The 19,239-nt window shown below is 34.6% G+C and overlaps 1 protein-coding gene across 1 annotated transcript; it reads left to right on the top strand.

Annotated features, from left to right (window-relative positions):
* Positions 1-6,699: 6,699 nt before the first annotated feature.
* On the top strand, positions 6,700-18,658 carry LOC111642498 (28 kDa heat- and acid-stable phosphoprotein-like). Its single transcript, XM_023388852.1, has 6 exons — positions 6,700-6,812; positions 17,434-17,537; positions 17,612-17,701; positions 17,779-17,903; positions 17,974-18,125; positions 18,195-18,658. Exons 1-6 carry the CDS (start codon positions 6,803-6,805, stop codon positions 18,257-18,259), a joined length of 546 nt encoding a protein of 181 aa, XP_023244620.1. The 5' UTR covers positions 6,700-6,802; the 3' UTR covers positions 18,260-18,658.
* The last annotated feature ends 581 nt before the right edge of the window (positions 18,659-19,239 follow it).

Below are 19,239 nucleotides of genomic sequence, written 5' to 3'. Positions count from 1 at the left end.
TTATTGGAGTCAAAATGGTTAAAACATCAAACAAAACAGCTTTTATAGTACAGTAGAGTCCTGCAAACTTAATGTGGACTGAGAAGGTGAAGAATTTTATAGAATGTTGAGTTATTGAAAATTGAGTTTCCAGGACTATACTGTACTTCGAGATTACAGTGAAATGTCAAAAATCCAGATTCAGTTGTTAAAAAATGGATATTAATTAGTTTACATGTATATCCAAAAATCTGGACATTGAAAATTGGAGGCCCAACAGTGGCCAAGTAGTTCCATTCCCTGAACATTGGAGTTCAGTTATGGGTTTGCACCTCGACAGGACGGGCTGGCCATGTGGAGTTTTCTGGGTTTTCTCTGCGTTTGTTACGCCTGAATAGGGGCCAGTTACCCTTAAAAAGACCTCCTGGAAGGTATCCCTCCTAGGCAGATTGCCCAAATGTTGCGTTGCCATAACAAAACAAACAAATAAATGAAAATTGGATGGATCCTGCCCCAATTAGTCTGGATTTCTGATGCTTTGCTGTGTTTTGACCATCTTTGGGATATACACAAAATCCACACATAAGAAGGTCCAACAGTAGTCAAGTGGATAAAACTCCTGAACACCAACAAACGAAAATTAGAAGTTTTTTAAGAATAAATACTGTATATATATATATATTTGACTCCACTCTGTGAGCACTAAGAGGCCCTTTTATTAAGCCAGGCTCACAATAGTGATGAGGTAGTAAAGTGCAAGCCTAACATATAGGATGGACCATCCCAAAAAATTCTTGGGGTCTTTTAACTCAATTGGATTCATTCTGTTGTTTTCTGCAGCAGTAGGTGGGCCTGCTATACCTATATGCTTGATGAAAAGGCCCTCTTAGTGCCCATAGAGCAGAAAGTAAAAAACAAAACAAAAAAACATTTATATTGGGTCCTCAGCAACTACGTCTATCGCCTCATCACCTGATTTGGGCCCGATTAAGCTGTAGAAGACGAGTACAGTAGAACCTCGAAAACTTGGCTCTCGATAACCCGGCACTCCGGATAACTCGGCCACATCCTGGCAGGGCAAAAAAAATCCTTAGTTAATTAATTTTCATTATAGACAGCTTTATAAAAGTATAAAAAAAAGTATATAAAAGCTCTCATAAAGTATTTTTCTGAAGTCTGTCTTATCAGGTAAATTACTGTACACAGTGTATTCATTAATTTTCATTTTCATGTAGTAAAGGCTCATTTTCATGTAGTAAAGGCTATGCCTTCATAAAGTACGTACTTTTCCTTTGTTTAAGGGTATTTGGGCAGTTTATTCTCTGTTGTATTCTCAAGCAAACAATACATACAAGTACAGTACAGTATTTTCTGAGGAAACACGCATACTTATCCTTTTTTAACCCCATTCCTGATAACCCGGCATTTTCACAAACTCGGCCACCCTTCGGTCCACATTAGGCCGAGTTTTCGAGGTTCTACTGTATGGGTCAGGTAAAATATAGTCAAAGATTAAGATTTTAAAAAAATTTCCGAATAACTATGTACAGTACGTGAATAAATCAATATGAAATTGCAACTGTTTTTAGAAAGAACGTCGTCAAAATTGGGGATAAATTTCGTAACATTGAACATTACAACTAAGGATAGTCTAAAAACAGCATTAAATGGCCCACCTGTAATCGAATGGATAAAATTATTAAACACAGATTAGTTGCATTTTGGCCACATAGGGTTTTCCATGTTTTCTTCACGTGTCTAACAAATAATGGCCAGTTTCCCATAATTGTCCTTTCGGGTGTGGCATTGTCTTTTGGCAGATTGTCCATGTGTTACGTTACCTTAATCGAAAAATAACATTAATGCAAGCATGGGTAGAAGGGGCTCCCGTATATTAGGGCACGTGCCTTCTTTTCATTTGTGTTGCCCTTTTTCTAATATGGGGTGTGGCCCAAATTCCATTATTAAACAAACTGCAGAAAATTCATGAATTCTAGCTTATTGCACAAATACAAAAGAAACTAACGGACGTTATTTGCCTATTGTCCCATGCAACTTAGCATTGAAAACACGGAACATTTCTTCTTTTTATGACCAAGTTAGCCCCAGCTGCAATTAGGTCCACGTGCAACCAGGCCTTTACGACTTATATAAGTAGTTAGTCGTTTGAATTTTTCTGTTTCAATCCCTGCAAAATGTTACAAATATTAAGTTTTAGAAAAGAAATTAAAGCCGCGAACCGGATATGAAGCCTTAACGGGCAGCCAGTTTCCAACCCTAGGTTTAAAGCTTCTTGCATAGTGTATGCTGCCCTTTTTTATAGCTTGTGCCCCTCTGTTTTATAGTCTGCTGATAGGTAGTACAGATAAAACACGCCTAAACAATTGAAAGCATTTATTAAATTAAGACCAAAGGCGGGCCCACAATATTTAAAAATAATTATTTACTAATAACGAATAAACGTTTTGTTATTATTATTATTATATTTTAAAATAAAACCAGGCCAAATTTTGTTTTCAGGATAATTGCAAAAATGCTGAAAATGGCTGGAACAAAGAACAATTGCATTTGTATTGTTGTTTCATTAATAATTAGCACAAATGTGCATTCTATAATTGACGCCAACAATGACGCGCACGATTAACGTCATATATATGTTACAGTCAAAACCCGTTTTTAGTTAGAACGCGTTTTAACTAGTTGAAACTAGTTTATACTGAATGTCTTTGTTAAAACCCGTTTTGTCTAGTTAAAACTAGTTTTAACTCAAATTCATTTTTGACTAGCAGTAAATTCTAGTTTTAACTAGACAAAACCGGTTTTGTCTAGTTAATTTACTGCTGTACATGTTTTGACTTTAGATAAAACTAGTTTTAACTTTTAACATTAGTTAAAACTAATTTTAGCTACATAAATATGTTTGGGGGAAATAAAGTTATGTATAGTGATTCGGCGGAAGATGCCTAACATTTTGCTTATGAAGAAAATTACAGCGCTAATTTGAGTTTAGGAGCCCTCTAATGAAAATATCATATTCTGGAGTATGTCTTTCAAATAAAAGTTTGGAGTTTATTTTAAAAAATTCTATACTGTGTTTGCAATGACGACTTTTTCACTGTCTGGCATTTTAAGCATCTCACCCCAAGTATCTGGGTGAGATGCCAAATGCCATTAGGGTAAGATAACAAATATAATTGCTTAAAATTAATTTTTGAATTTCTTAACCAAATTTAATTTATTGCATATGTAGTACAAAGTACTTCATAGTAAGTATAACAGCACAGTATAAGTATTGTTAAGTTTCCGCCCGTTCTAACGTGTTCTATAGCTAGCTGAAAGCTTTTTTCAGTCCAAAAACTTTTTTGAGAAGTCCTTATATAATTTCTATGCATATCCTGCAATAAAACGAGAAAACAAAAGTTTATTAAAAATAGGCATATTGGAAATCAATTAACAAAAAATAGGCACGTTACCCCAAGAAAAATGTGGCATATTTTCCATTTGTTGGGGTAAGATGCCTAGTAGAGTCACGTGCTCCAGCATGTCCGATCGGGATCGGCGGTAGCTGACAATGGAAACTTTAGAACCTTAACTACATCACACATTAATTGTTTTTAGCAATTTTTAATAAATTCCATTTTAACTTTTAGTTTAAAATTATTCTAGAAACATTTCACAACAAAAACTTCGTTCTTATCTAGCTTTTATTCTTCTCGGATGTAGAAAATGAAGTAACGGTAGCCAACTACAGCTTTCCGCACTCAATATTGGCCCAACGATTCATCATACAAATACATGACAATATGTGACGTCACCGTTTGAAAATATCAAAAATTAGGCATCTTCCCCCGCTTACCATCTTACCCCAAATCACTCTATGCGTTGCAGTCAAACCAGTTTTTAGTTAGGATGCGTTAAAACTAGTTTATACTGGATATCTTTGTTAAAACCCATTTTGTCTAGTTAAAACTAGAATTTACTGCTAGTCAAAAATAAATTTGAGTTAAAACTAGTTTTAACTAGACAAGACGGGTTTTAACAAAGACATTCAGTATAAACTAGTTTCAACTAGTTAAAACGCGTTCTAACTAAAAACGGGTTTTGACTGTAACATATATATATATAAACGGACGTGTTTGTCCCTATATTTCACTCTGCAGCCAAAACTACACATCGCACACGAATGGTGTTTGTATGTGGTAGTAGCCCCAAGTCTCCCATCGTGCACTATGGTGGTTGCGTCTCGATAGCTATAAGGGTGTGGGAGATATGGGAGTTGAAAGTGGTTGACTTCTAAAATGTGTAACAATGGAAGTGTTGAGTAACAAAGATAAAGTGGCGTGCAAGATTTACAGGTGCAGATGCGTTTTTTGGAGTTTTTTCGGGAAATCGAACATATATTTAGACCCATGTAAAAATTCTCTAATTAATCTGGAAACGGGGACCTAATTCTTACATTCTTATAAGATTGGCTATAATGTAATCTTAATCTTAATCTTAAATGTTTTCGAATAGTCAAAAATGTTTTGGAATAGTAGAGGACCGTTATGTGTGAGTAGTGGGGATGGCTTTTGGAGACGCGTGACGCACATGCTACAGTTGATTTTTCATGAGTAAAAGTGTACCAATAACAGAAAAAAGTAGAAAGTGAAAAGTGAAGTGTGAAAAGTAAAAATATAAAAAAACAATGTTAAAGTGTAAGAAAGAATTTTTGCGGTCTCGAATCATATCGAAACAGAAATAATCAGACAGAAGAGCAACTTGAAAATTATAGGAAAACATCGAATCAGAGAAAGATTATGTAGAGAAAGAGATTTTTAGTCTTTTATATATGTGAGGCTCTGGACAGGTCCGAACCCTTACTAAAATTCGCGTTAGGCTGCGACTATGCAGACGCAAGCGAGCGATAATATGTGGCGAGAAGAGGCGAGACGCGATAAATATCAAAACCTGTCAGATATGTGCGAGAACCAGAAATTCGCTCCCGCTAGCGTTATTTCTCGCTTCTCGTTTGTGCATGGTTTTCCTTTGCGAAAACTAAATCTCTCGCAACCTCTCGCTCGCTCTAAATTCGCGTCTGCATAGTCGCACCCTTAAAGTAATTGTTTTAAAGAAAATAATATAGTAGTTAGAAATATATTTTTATTTTATGAAAACGCGACGCTAACTTTTAAACAATAGAAGAATGTAAGTCCGTCGACCATTTCCGGTTGGAGATCGAATTAAACTTCGATTTTGACCTCTTCCGCGCCCCCGAAAGGTTTCGAATTGTCATCAGGTGACGAGGAGAGACAATCGGAAAGGGGAATCTGAGAGAAAACGGATAAAACTCCGGAAATTCAAGGACGTGAGGGTTTCTTCTCCCAAAAGTTCCAAGTGACTGATCTGTTGTTGTGTGTGTGTGTCTCGCATCCACCTTCGTCTCCATCTCCCGACCTCCGATCGACATCTTTCCATCAAGGAAGTCGACCGCATCGTCCCGGAGTCGTCGAGACGTGATGGAATGGTTCATTCGCGAACAAGGGACACTCCTTCAAAATGGAAAGGAGAGGAAGACCCAGAGGCCGCAGCCGCCGCAGAACTTCCAAGATCGCGGAAATCTTGTAAGCTTCTTTCGTGTTAAATAAACGGTTGTGTTGTTTGTAAACGAAGCATCAATCTCTGACTCAACTGCTTCCACATGTCGTTGATTGTTACCGCTCGGCAGTCCAAACGGCAAGGGAGACGACGATGATATATATCACATATTATCGTTCATTGTATTTTTTTTATTTGTCCCCCTCGGTCCCCACAATATATATTAAAAAAAACTATATTACATATAAATGTACGAACAAATAAAAACCCAGCGAAGCGGTTACTTGCAGCTAGTTATTTATAAAGTAATATATTTCATACGCTTTGTAATATTTCGTGAAATTCGATGAAGAATTCTTAATAATATTTAAACGTCTTGGAATTATTTTAAGATTTGCTTTTATATTTATAATGTTTTACTAATTTAAAAGCAAATTTAAACAAAGGCCAATTTCCTATAGAAAAACCCTCCCGGGAGGCACTCACCCTTGTCTGATCGCTCGTACGTTACGTTATCTTACCACATTTAATCTATGGTGTGTTCGTCTAGACCCACTATGGGAGCGACCAGATAGTGGAGGACTTGACCCGACATATTCGGGAAAGACCAAATGACCGAGCGATTTAGGTAGTATCTTATCTCTGTTAGGAACCCAGGGTCAAAAACCCCCCGAAAAATTGGTCAATTGTAAATCTAACCCAATCCATCGGCCCGGATGGCCGATCGATTAAGGTAGCAACCTATCGCTCTGGGGACCCGGGATCGAATCCAGACGGGTCGAAAAATCCTCAGGAAATTTTTGGGGAGTGTTCCGTTTGAATATGTCGGGCCCCGTCCCTCACCACCCGGTCGCCCCATTGTGGGCCAGGCCGAACCCATAATAGGCTCGCTAAAAGAGGCCCTCTTAGTGCCCACAGGGCGGAAAAAGTTTAAAAAAAATTCCCGACGTTCTTCGCTCTCCGAGATTCGATTCCGGGTCCCCCAGAGCGGCCGTCTCGACCAACTGCATAATTTTTTTTTAAAGCTACTTTTAAAGTAATTAAAATATTAATTTAATTATTAAATAAATTAACGTATTAAAATTTCACGAATTATTCAACAAAAATTAAATTAATGAATAAAAGAAAATTTGGCTATTTTTCTCAGTCTGAAACGAGTGGCAGTTGGTAAAAGTCGATTTCATCAGAAAGCGTAAGTTGTCGTTCGGTGGTGATTTTTCTAAAAAATAAAACTCCTTTACTAGAAATGCCTAAAGGTAAGTTAACAATTATTAAATCAGTCGGACGAATTTATTAATTTACTCCAATCCGTAGACATGCGTATTGAGATAAATTGAATATATCCCAACGGATTTTAAATAATTATAGCTTGAAAGGGTTTTGCGTTTCTTTTTTTTTTTTTTTTAAATAGAATCGTATTTTCTCTTTTGTGACGCATTCCGTTTAAAATTCAAAATTCAAACAATAGGTTAACGTAATGTTTAAGGTATCATCGGTCCTTTTATGCGCTCGGATGGTTACGTTATCGGTTACACGTGTGTAATTGATTATTTTGGTAGAAGTAACGTTTAGGTGTTTCTTTACATATGCGCGTGTAAACAAATGACCCGAGTATAACCTCCACCTAAATAACTAGATCAAACGAGATTTCACGAGTTCTTTGCGTTAAAGAACGTAGCAGACGTAATTTATCGGTTAAAAATGTATTCTTTGTTTATGTAAATGGTAAAATTTTAGTTGTGAACGAGGGATTTATATCCCTTGGTTGATTTTGGAGTAGTGTCTGCAGTTGTGCCGTGAACGGTCCGATTGCGGGATCTTGAATGACGCCGTCGGGACCTTAACGGAGATATAGACCGTACTTGCGGGAGTTTTTGCTCCTACGGGCATGGCCAAAGAAACCTTACTCCTACGTGCGACCGTTTGCAAGATATAGCCATCCAGAAATTGGCCTACTTTCGTAGCATGACTCCAAGACCATTGCATTTAACGACTTGGCTCGCATGACTGTGTCGGCTTTGAATGGCCCGCTTGACTGTTTGCGGAATACTTGATGCTGTGTAGTTTTGTGGTAGGAGGCTTGTCCTGTTTGGGTGCCGATGGTGGTGTTGGATTACATGTTTTGTTTTCATCGAAGTGAGCGACGGCTCACGTCGACCGACATGGAGGATGGAGAATGTGGTTGTGCCAGTTTAAGGTAAAAACTGTTTTTGGTCTGTAGAAGTTAATGCATATATTATTTGTTATGGGCACCAGTTGGCATATGTTTGCAAGCGAGTTATGTTTATTCACTAGCAAACGTGACGTCTGTGAGTGAGATGGCAACCAGAACTGTCGTCTTGGGGCATTTGGATGCGTATATCTTGTAAAGGGTCACGTGTTAGACTTTTCTTTATTCTTTACTGATAAATATCATTATGATGTTTGACTACCATGCTGTGTTCTGTTGAGTATATGATAGGCTTAGTGGAGTATGTGGTGTGACCGCTGATTGCACCTGGAAGTAGGTTGATTTCAGGGGACTATGTGTTGCAAAAGATCACGTGTAGAGAGGTATGGTTTCTTTGACAATTTTTATTTCTATCGGCACGGCATACAGCTATCTTGTTCAGATCTACATTTTTTTTGTTCTGTTAATTGTGAATATGTCTAGCTTTTTAAAGAGTAAAGCAGTGATTCTCAAAGTATGATCTGAGAAGCACGAACATGTGTCAGATGGTCCGAAGACCAACCTACGGCTATATTTGCCGACAGAGTCAAGAGTCCAAGTTTAAGGTGACTGATCGTAACTCTTGTACTTAGTGTAAAATGAATGCCAATTGATCGACTTAGACTCTTTGTTAATGAATAGAGCCGATAGTCATTTTTCCAAACTTCAATTCTATGCTGTTTTTCCAGAGAAAAGAACATTTTCACACACCATCTCTTAAATTACTGGATAGATGTAATATTTTGGTGAACATTCTATCATAATCTATGATGATATTTACAGAATAAGAAATGGACAAGGGCATACATGGTTTGCTGTTCATTTGTGACTCGGTTTAAGTGGTTTGCAGATTGACAACTTTGTGAACTGCTGATGCTTCTAGTGGACTTTCATTGACAAACTTTTTGTAGTTATTGATGTAGTAAATTATCAAAGTTTAATACAAATATGAATATAACCTTTATTTATTGTTATAAAATATATAATTCAGTTTAATTATGTGTATACTATAATGATCAGATTCTGTATATATATATATAGTAAATTCATTCTAATTAATTGACTTTTCCATTAGGAAAATGCTTGTTCATTAAAGGAGTTCAGTAACTGGGTTGCTATTTATTCTGTTATTTATACTTTTTAGTAAATAAAGCTTAAAACTCATCTATTAAAACTTATTTTAATTATAAACTTATTTCTAAGGAACTTTATTGACAAATTTTTATGGGTTATTAGAAAATTGCTTTAAAAGTTTAATGCACCATATTAGTAAGTAAAATTTACTTACTAATGTGGTACATTCTGATAAATACAGGTAAGCACCACATAATGACATTCCACCTAATGTATGGACTGCATACATAGTAGAGGTCCCATAAGATTATTAGAGCTGAAAAATTGATAGCTGCTTATACTTTTTGTGTTTAGATACTTAAGTTCTTATCATTGTGTACTGTACATATAGCCTATAAGGGTTTATAGTTTATAAGGGTTTAAACTCTACCATATAAGGTTTGTCTAAGTATTCAGAACAACACAATGTATTTTTTGGAACATATTCTCATTGTTATGCAGGGCATATCTATAGATACTTGGAATTTAAAATTTATTTTCTATGGAACTTGTATTTTAGAAAATTTTTACAGATACCTATTGATGAACTTTGGCATAATTTACTCAGAGTTTATATATTTAAAATTAAAAAAATTGTGTTAAATAAGACTCATGCAATTAATGTAATAGACAGAATTGAGGATGATTATAGATTAATTTGAGCTTATTCCATACAGAATATATCAATTTTAAATCATTGGATATTCTCCAGTGGAGATGTTAGAAAGTTTGAATTATATTTATTTATTTTTTATAAGTACTTTTGTATCTTATTAACAAGATATGCTTTAAGTTAAATTTACGTATTTGCAGTTATAAATTTGCTTCTAGTAATGAAGTTACTTGATTTATAGTCTATAATATATATATGTACTGTACATATTTAAATTTAGTTGATGTATTTGATTGAACTGACTAATGATTGATATGTGGAAGAGTATATGTTTTATATTGGATGTCTATTAATAATACATGCATGAGATTATTATAGGATATGATCAGAAAATTTAAGACTTTTTTGTATAGAATTATAACAAAGAGGTCAGTAAGCATCACTTCAAATATTAAAATATGCTGGTCAAATAGAAATTCCGAAAAATAAAATATAGGAATAGTGATTGATGTATTTTTTCCCACTTATACTCATATGATTGGTTCTGGCATTTCAACATCTATGTAATCTCGCATTTGTTGAATACTCTTCTCAAGGCTTTGTGATAAGTTGTTTTTTCATCTCAGTTGTTAATATTACAACCTTCCTTTTAGGTTTAGTTGCTTCCACACACTTCTCAAATGTCATGGCTAATAGATAATTGTTATATCGTGTTCAACTTTAAGAAAGTCTTTGTGTATTATTAACAGCTGTTGTTACGTAACATAGATATGTGATATAATTATAACATTCAATTATAAAGAATATAATCTCACATTATTGCTAATGTGGGATTGTATTTTTTGTTTAAATGTTTATTTTAAACTTATTTTTCACATTTTGTTTGAATAACATCAAGTTGAAATGCCTTCAGATAAAAGTATATTGGGCATTTGCTTTATGAATTTAGGAAAGGATATAACATCATACAAACAATAAAAGCAATTTGTAATGTGTATGGGGAAGATGCTACTAAACTTTGAAGATTAAAAAAGTACCATTCGAGAAATTTTGAACTAAAGGATACAGAATATACGGATGTTAGCAAAGAAAAATTACAGGAAGAAATTGTCAAAAATCAACGAATAACACACAATGTACTGTATTATAGTGGGTGTTATTCATCCAAACCCACCGAAAATAAACTCATAATATTACTGAAAAAATGTATGAATGTGGTCACCAGTTCGTGTGAAATTACTCATTACAAACAGGGCCACATACAATAAAAGATTATCATTTATTCTATATATGAATTATGGCGCGACTGTACAGGTTAAAACACGAGGTGTTACTACACACGTCTGGAGAGGTCCAAATCCAACAAGAATGTGTGTGATGTCATAGGTCAGGTCAGGGGTTCCCCCTTGTGGCGGCTTTGGAATTTATCGCCAAAGCTGTCGCCACAGAATGTAACAGAAGAGCGAGAGACAACTTGGATGCACAACAGATCATTTTACATTTTGAGTGCATTTTTCACTGTGCAGTTCGAACCCCAAGGTGAATTTTTGTCAAAGTTAGTGTTTGAAGTATGAGATACTGCTGTATATGTATATAAATTTATTATAGAGAATTATTCTTCCAATTTCATGCCAGGTGTTCAAATATAAAATAGAATACTAATTTTAGAAACATTACATAAGAATAAGTATATAGAAAGTAATATACTATAGAAACGAGCCAACTGTCGTATATTGGATCAAAGTTAGGGTATTTGTGGCTTGATTTCCACACACTTGAGATTGTTTCAACATCTTTGTAATTGATTGCTCTTCCTTTGTGATCATTTGCAGATCTGAAGTCTTTTAACTGCTTTAGGTTTACTGCAATCCCATGCTGGTTTTACTGTAGGAGTTTGGTCTCTGATGTTTACTGCAGTATCATTGTCCATGGCATAGACATTACTGTAGTAGTGGGTTCCCTTTTTCTTTTGTTTGCTTTGTGTTCCTTTAATCTCACATTGTGGGAGTACAGCTTTGCATCTATGTACTCTAACTTGGTATTAAATCTACAATCTTTGAGGGTATTTAACCCATTGATCATACTTGAGTGATATCCATATTATTTTGCTATTTGTTTGATGTGCTCAAATTTTTTGGGCGTGTATGATGGCTCTTTTAACTAAGGTGGCAAAGGCTGTGATTTTGAAGTTGAGGATCTTGAGACTCTTCTGTTACAAGTAGTTGTAGGATGGCTTCTTAGACTTTGTAGAGATTTGTCCAACAAGTAAAGTGAACAGTATGGTGATTTTCCTGCTCAACTTTTAGGTGTAAGTCATTCAGGTTGCTGCTTTTATCTTGTAGAAAGTTCTGTAGATCAGATCTTTAGTGCCATATTATAAGGACACTGTCCATGTATCTTGTATACAAGACTTTGTTTTGGGTGTATGATGCTAAGACTTCCCCCTCTATGGGCTAGTACACAGTAGGTGTTTTGAACATGTGCTTTGGTAATGCACGTTTTAAAGAACCAAGAGGTCTGCATAGATATACACATGCAAACTTGACAGATTTTGGTTAGAATGTGCGTTTCGCAAATGTCAGCCATACGCTTTGAGATACATGTGCTTCCATTTTGTTGCACATTCAATTGCGCACTTTTGGGTAGAGTGGACGCACGTTGGCTGAAATGGAGAACGATCGTTTTGATACTGATCTATTTATTGATGAAATCCAAAAGAGACCAGCCATCGTCAAATGATTTTATAGATATTCTAAAATAATTTAAAAATTTGGGTTCATATTGTCTTAGTTTTGGATACGTCATCACAAACATTCCATGCGTCAGTCTATCTCGTAATATTGGGTGCACCCAAAATTCTCTTTGCCTCTTCCATCATCTTTTATAGCGATGATAGAGGAGCCACACACAAGCAATTACTTTCACATCCATTTCCAAACTAATTAGTGCAAACGGTCATCAAACGCCAAGCTAAACGTGCGGTGTGTACGCTGCTAACGCGCATTTAACACAACACCTAACTCCTAATGAGTACTAGTCCTATATCTCTATTGATTGTTCTCAAAGGAGTCCCAATAGAGGGCTGCCATGGACACCCTTATTCTCTGCATATAGATTTTACCCTCAATTTGAAAAATGATAGTTAGTTTAATTGTGGCTCTGAGCATAGCTTTGCTTGCTTTAATTTTAATTAATTGCCTTTTTTTTTTTTTAACTTGGATAATTAGCAAATATCTTTTTATAACTGATCCTCATAATTGGGTATTAAAACTTTTATACTACAACTTGTATGCCATTCATATTTGACTTAAAATTCATGCAATGAATGTTGGCTATTTTTAAATCTAATTATGAAATGGTTCAAAAGCAGGACATTTTTTTGGGATGGTATATTAAAAAAGATAACTGCCCTGCCTAATTCAGGAGTCTGGCCATTTTGTACTAATCACACTTCCATAAACAACATAAATACATGAGTGAACGACTAAGGAGTATAGATTAGTTTGAATTAAAAGATAAATGAAATATTTATTTTCTGGCACCCCAAGCAGTCTCAAATCTGTTTATCATCCTCTTAAGTTGTAATCGTATATCTAAATTTGTGTGTAATTTTGTAAAAATATCACTTGGAGCTTTAACTTGTATATGAGAATTTTAATAATAAGCTGTTAAATTTTTTTAAGTTACTTTTTTTAAAATTCAGTATATGCCAAATATATAAACACTTTAATGTGTCGGTTAACATTGAAACTATGAGGATCTATTGGAAATTCTTTTCTGCTACGAACAAAGTTATCAGTTGCAATCGAGTCTAACAAGATACCAGTCAACACACCATGCAGATGTTCTTGTTTTTGTAGGTGTCGCATGTGCATTAGTGAAATATGAAAAGAAACCTGCAGTCAATGTGTACAAAGTGTCCAGGTTAATTCATGTCTAAAAAAGGATATAGTTAATGCAATTTCCTTTCAAGAAATGCTTTATATGTGAGGAAGTAATTTGTTGCAAGTGTTCTTCATGACAATGTTCGTCCACATGCCACAAAAGGTACTGCCAAATTTTTGAGAGGCCAGAAATGTGAAATTCTTTCCAGCTTACCGCTACTGCCCCGATTTAATCCCCTGGACTTTTGTTTTCCAAATAAAGAAATATTTGCATAAACGAGGAATTGCAACAGCTTTGTTTATTTTAATCCTTTCTATCATTTTAGAATTACAGTAATACCCCGAACTTACGCGATAGGTGGGACCGAGTGGTAACCGCGTAAGTCGGGGTATAATTTCGCATATAAATACATACAAATAATTTTTAATTGGAGCCGGAGACTAAAGAAAGCAATAATTTAGAAAAAATGTTTAATAAAATCTTAGATAATACATATGTATAACAAATTAGGCCTATATTATTTTACAATTTTTCACATTTACTTGATTATTACGCCGTAATTTTAACATTGTTTCCATCTCACCGATAATACAGCGACGTTTATGAATGATGCTTGAATTTAAAGATTGAGCATTTTTCACAGCTTCGAGAATTTTTTCTTTGCCTTTTATAATTGTTCTGACCGACAGTTTCGGTAGATCAAACTTCTTTGCCAATTCACAAATTTTCATTTTTTATCGAAGTCTTTAATAATATTTAACTCGTTTGTAAAGTCAAACGAGTTAAACACGTTAGTAACAAATCGTTCGAAAAGTCTAACGAAATAGAAATAACGATGACGTCATTCTCGTTTAACTTGTTCGACTTTACGAACATACCCAATGTTAACTTTACATTCCAAAGATAAAGCTTTTCTTTTCTTATTTGATGCAGAAGAATTAGTTCTACTTCGTTTGGATGACATAGTAGAGTCTCTCGAGTCTCTGTAGATATAACAAACACAGAAATAAATAACCAAAATAAATTGTACCTATGTGTGAATTCTGCGCGACACATCTGAACATGTAAGCTGAACAATAGTGTGGGGGGAGTGAGGAACGTGTAAGCTGAACAATAGTGTGGGGGGAGTGAGGAACGTGTAAGCTGAACAATAGTGTGGGGGGAGTGACTAATCAAGGGTTGCGTGGCGTTCAAACAAAAGACGAATCGACGAGATTTGAAAATCGCGTAACTCCGGGTATTACTGTAATTATGTTTTGAGTTTAATCAATATGTACACAATTATCAATTTACACGATTCAAAAATTGTTGAAAGGATGACAATTTACATTAATAAATTTTAAGACATGTTAAAAGAAAAGTAATTGCATGTTCTCAGAGGAACATGCAATCTCCATAGGTCAATGACAAAAAGGTAAATGATGCCTTTTATTAAATTATTAAATTTCTTCTATTAAAACAGTTTCGACAATTTAAAAAAATATTTTGTCGAATTTTAGCTAGCCGCAGTCGTTGCATTTTATGATTGGCTATTGATTGATGTCTGGTAACTAGTCTAGTACTATCAATCGGTACATAAACTTGAATATTATGTTTTTAAAATGCAGTCTGTCTAAACTGTCAAATCAATTAATAATAAAACAGAGATAGTTTAAGTTTTTAATCATTTCATTTTAATTTTCATACTTACAAAATTTTTATTTTATTTTTTTATTTATTATCTGTGATGTGTATTTATTAATAGTTTATTATTCATCCAAATCTAGAATACAGTCATACCCCGACTTACGCGAACCTGGAGTTACGCGATTTTCAAATCTCGTCAATTCGTCTTTTGTTTGAGTGCCATGCAACCCTTGATTACTCACTCTCCCCACACTATTGTTCGGCTTACATGTTCAGATGTGTCGCGCAGAATCGACGCATAGCTACAATTTATTTTGTGTAATTTATTTCTGTTTGTTATATCTATGGAGACTTGAGAGAGACTATGTGGTGATTTCTTGTAACCGTGATCGAACCAAAAGGCGAGATAAGATTAACGAGAACATTTATTAGCTTACATACATCCGACTTGGATTTTACACAAAAGGCATCTGCAATCGTAAACAATTGACGAAAAAAGTATACATTTATCAGATAATAAACAAAGACTCATTTTGTAAACAATTTACCTTTTGTATATACAACTGACAAGATTACCTTTCAAATTATAAACAGACTCGATCCCAAGCGGTCTTTTGATCGTCGGACATACAAAAGAAATGAACAGATGGCGCCTAACTTAAGCGCGGTTTACAATAACGAATATGATTAATCTTAACACTCTACTATGTCATCCAAACGAAGAACTGATTCTTCTGCATCAAATAAGAAAAGAAAAACTTTATCTTTGGAATGTAAAGCTAACATTATTAAAGACTTGTATAATAATATAATTTGTTATACGTATGTATTATCTAAGATTTTATTAAACATTTTTTTTCTAAATTATTGTTTTCTTTTTGTCCGGTCCCAATTAAAAATAATTTGTATGTGTTTATATGCAAAATTATACCCCGACTTACGCGGTTATCGCGTAAGTCCGGGGTATGACTGTATTTTGCTCATGATTGGTAATTTATTTAATTTTTAAATGATAAGTTGAAATGTAAATATAAATAAAACAAAAATTTTAATATAATAATGTGTCGTTATTAAGTAATACCTCGTACAATAGTTTTCTGGGTATCAATTAAGTAAACGATTGAAAATATTTCTCATAAGCTCAACGTCATAAATTAAAATTATGTATATTCCTGGAAATATGCTTCTTGTGAAAATGAGGAGCAGGGGTGAAACGTTTATAAAATTAATGTCTCGGCAGCTGAGGCAGTTTGACATCGACCTCCCGCACGAGGAACACTGAATCAAATCTGGGCAGTCTGTTCTGGATCTGGCAGAGGCCAGCCTCATTGTTTCCATTGCACGTTGGCACCTGGCCGAATTGTATGTGGATACAGAAAAAATGTCCCATTACTACTTACAAGGCAGAGAGTTAAAAATGGGGGAAAAGAATGTCCAGTTAAATCATTACAAATATATTCTCACAGAAATCTCGCACTCAAGCAAAGACATTTTGTTCATTCTTTTAATAATCTGTCAAGACAATATTTCAGAATGTTTTACTTACTTTGCTATATTTACACAAATTCTTGTTTTCAATATAATTTTTCTAAATTAAAAAATAATCAAACCTAAAATTACTAGAAATACAGATGACAGAGGACTAGAAATCAAACAAAAATGTTTGATTTCTAGTCCTCTGAAATTTCTAGTGACTAGAAATCAAACAAAAATGTTTGATTTCTAGTACTGATCAAACCTCTTTAAGCCAACATTCTGCAGTCCAGCACACTTTTGATTTTCTGCCACTAGTTTGTACATCTGCTGTGTCCATTTATTCAATTCAAAGAAAATTAATTAAGGGAAAGTCAAAGTGCCAGAAGCAAGCTACATTGCAGCAGCGTTCAAAGGAGGTTGTTAACAACTCGTTCAAAGACTTGTCCTGAAAAGAAAATCTCTGCCACACATATCCGATGAGCAGACCTTAACGACCCTACTCCCTTGAAGATACTGCTGACCTTTCTGACTTCTGATGTAATCTGAGCTATAGGAATTAAAAAATATTTTTGGCTTTGGGCTTTACATTACACGAAACAATAAAATCTTGTTTGGAAGTATTAATAGTTGCATTATTTCTTGAAGGTTGGTTCCACCTTTGATAATATTGTACCATGTGTATGGAATAAGTACATAGTCATGTAGGTGGTTTCTTTAGGGGTCTTAAAGGACAGTTTCTTCAATCTGGCATTTTCTGTAGTATGGCAATGGCCCATGGATTGAGGTTTGACCCGTAATTTCTTGATTGTTTTGGTGTCGAATTCTAAGTTTGTGTGTGTAAAGTAATTGTTTAACATAAAGATTTTATTGTAAAAATCTTACAATACTTAATTTTTTTTTACCTTTATGTTGAATTTAAAAATGTAGGTTTAAGCAAACTGTTGTACTTTTATAGGAAGAGCTAGAGGTGGCGGTCATAAGGGTCAACGTCGGCATTTTACAAATCCGGACGAATTAGAAGCACAACAGGAAAAGGCCGAAAAAGAAAGAATTTGGAGGGTAATTGTAAATTTACAATGTAATTTAAATAGTGTATTAATTAGACAATATAAGTTTTTGACATCATCAAATAGGCAAAACACGGAGACATAGAAAGTGATGAAGAAGAGGAAGAAGAATCTAGAAGTTCGTCATCAGAAGAGGAGGAGGAAGAAGGAGGAGAGGTGGTTATTATATATTATGTTTGCTTAAAGTTAAATCAATATCCGTGGATATAATATTTGCTTCATAAACTTGTTAGGTCAAAGCAAAAGGAGTGCAGCATTTGATCGAAGTTAGCAATCCCAATCGCACCGCTGCAAAAACAAAAAAAGTACCGCTTTTAAACGAAAATACCGAACTGCCTCAATTATCTCGAAGAGAAAGGTAGGAAACTGCATCCGGTCGGGTTTTTCTGGGGAAATAAATGGGTATTCATCCGAGTTTATTTTTAAAGGGAGGAATTAGAACGTCAGAAAGCTAAAGCACATTACATGAAACTGCATGCAGCGGGAAAAACGGAACAGGCTCGACAAGACATGGCCCGCCTGGCAATCATAAGAAAACAGAGAGAAGAGGCGGCCCGAAAAAGAGAAGAAGAGAAAAAAGGTAACTCCTGTCCATACTTTGGAAATAAATAGATTTGATGTCTAGACATAATCAAATTTTTCTCCACAGCCAAAGAGGCAGCACTGAATGCAAAAACTGAAGCCGTAAACAAGGCACTTGGCAAGAAGACTTGACACCGACACGAGTAGAGTTACGTTCGGCCAAGCGCCGGTGTACAAACAAAGAAGATCCAGCGTCCTGTCGCTTTTGGCAGTCGAAACGATACTGTGTCACGGCATTTTCTCCTCTTCTATTATCAAAAAAATTTACACCAGTTTTTTTTCCCTTAAACTTCAAAAATATTACAAAGCAAAAAAAAAAGAAAAATAAATGTGAGGATACAACCGCAGTGGGGTAAAACCCTTACTGAATCTGTGAGTCTTTGCAAACATCAATCTTTTCAAATATGTAGTTAAAAATCTTAATTTGATGAGGTCTGATAGAATTTAATAACTGTTGTATCCATTAAAATTTTATATTGGTTCATAAAATACTCTAGTGTGGACTCTAATAAAATATCGGAATAAACTTTACTTTTTCATTTGTCTTATGAATTAAGACCACATCAAGAAAAAATCATGAATTTGTTTTCGTTCGAATATTGGGGAACCTATGACAGGAATTACATATGTTCCAAATGTTTGAAATCTTGTTTGGCTAACCCCATCGATATTTATGCCTTGCTATGCGACAGTCTGCCAACCTAAGTCTACTATCCTGGGGATCCGAGTTCAAATCCAATCCGTATTCCATAATTCAACATGGTTAGTACAGGTCAAACTGCCATTCCAAATTCTTTGTTTGAGCTCGTTGCTAATCGGACTTGTATCATATACGTAAATGATTGCTTTGCAATCATATTGCAGCTTTTTATTTTCACTGAAAACTTAATTTACAATAATGTTTTAATAAATACATAAAAATTTTTATGTATTTATTAATGTAAATAGCGCCAGCCATGTATTTCTATTGTTTTTACTTAAAATTACAATTATGTGTTGATATTGACGTTAGTGATATGTATTTACATAGTCGAGCATTTTGGATCCAAACCATAAACGGTATTGATTGGAATTTGCAAAACTTGTATGAAATTCTGTTTTGTAATTAGGCA

Source organism: Centruroides sculpturatus, unplaced genomic scaffold, assembly GCF_000671375.1.
Source record: "Centruroides sculpturatus isolate CEXI.00-Female unplaced genomic scaffold, Cexi_2.0 scaffold1661, whole genome shotgun sequence".
NCBI classification, from domain to species: Eukaryota; Metazoa; Arthropoda; class Arachnida; order Scorpiones; family Buthidae; genus Centruroides; species Centruroides sculpturatus.
Note: the sequence above shows the minus strand (reverse complement) of the source record. Positions and strands in the feature narration are given on the sequence as shown.

Bases quoted from the DNA above. Each gene is read 5' to 3' on its own strand.
- LOC111642498 (XM_023388852.1), top strand. The intron at 17,538-17,611 runs GTAATTGTAAAT...ATCATCAAATAG, and splicing joins AAAAAGAAAGAATTTGGAGG to GCAAAACACGGAGACATAGA. The intron at 17,904-17,973 runs GTAGGAAACTGC...TTATTTTTAAAG, and splicing joins CAATTATCTCGAAGAGAAAG to GGAGGAATTAGAACGTCAGA.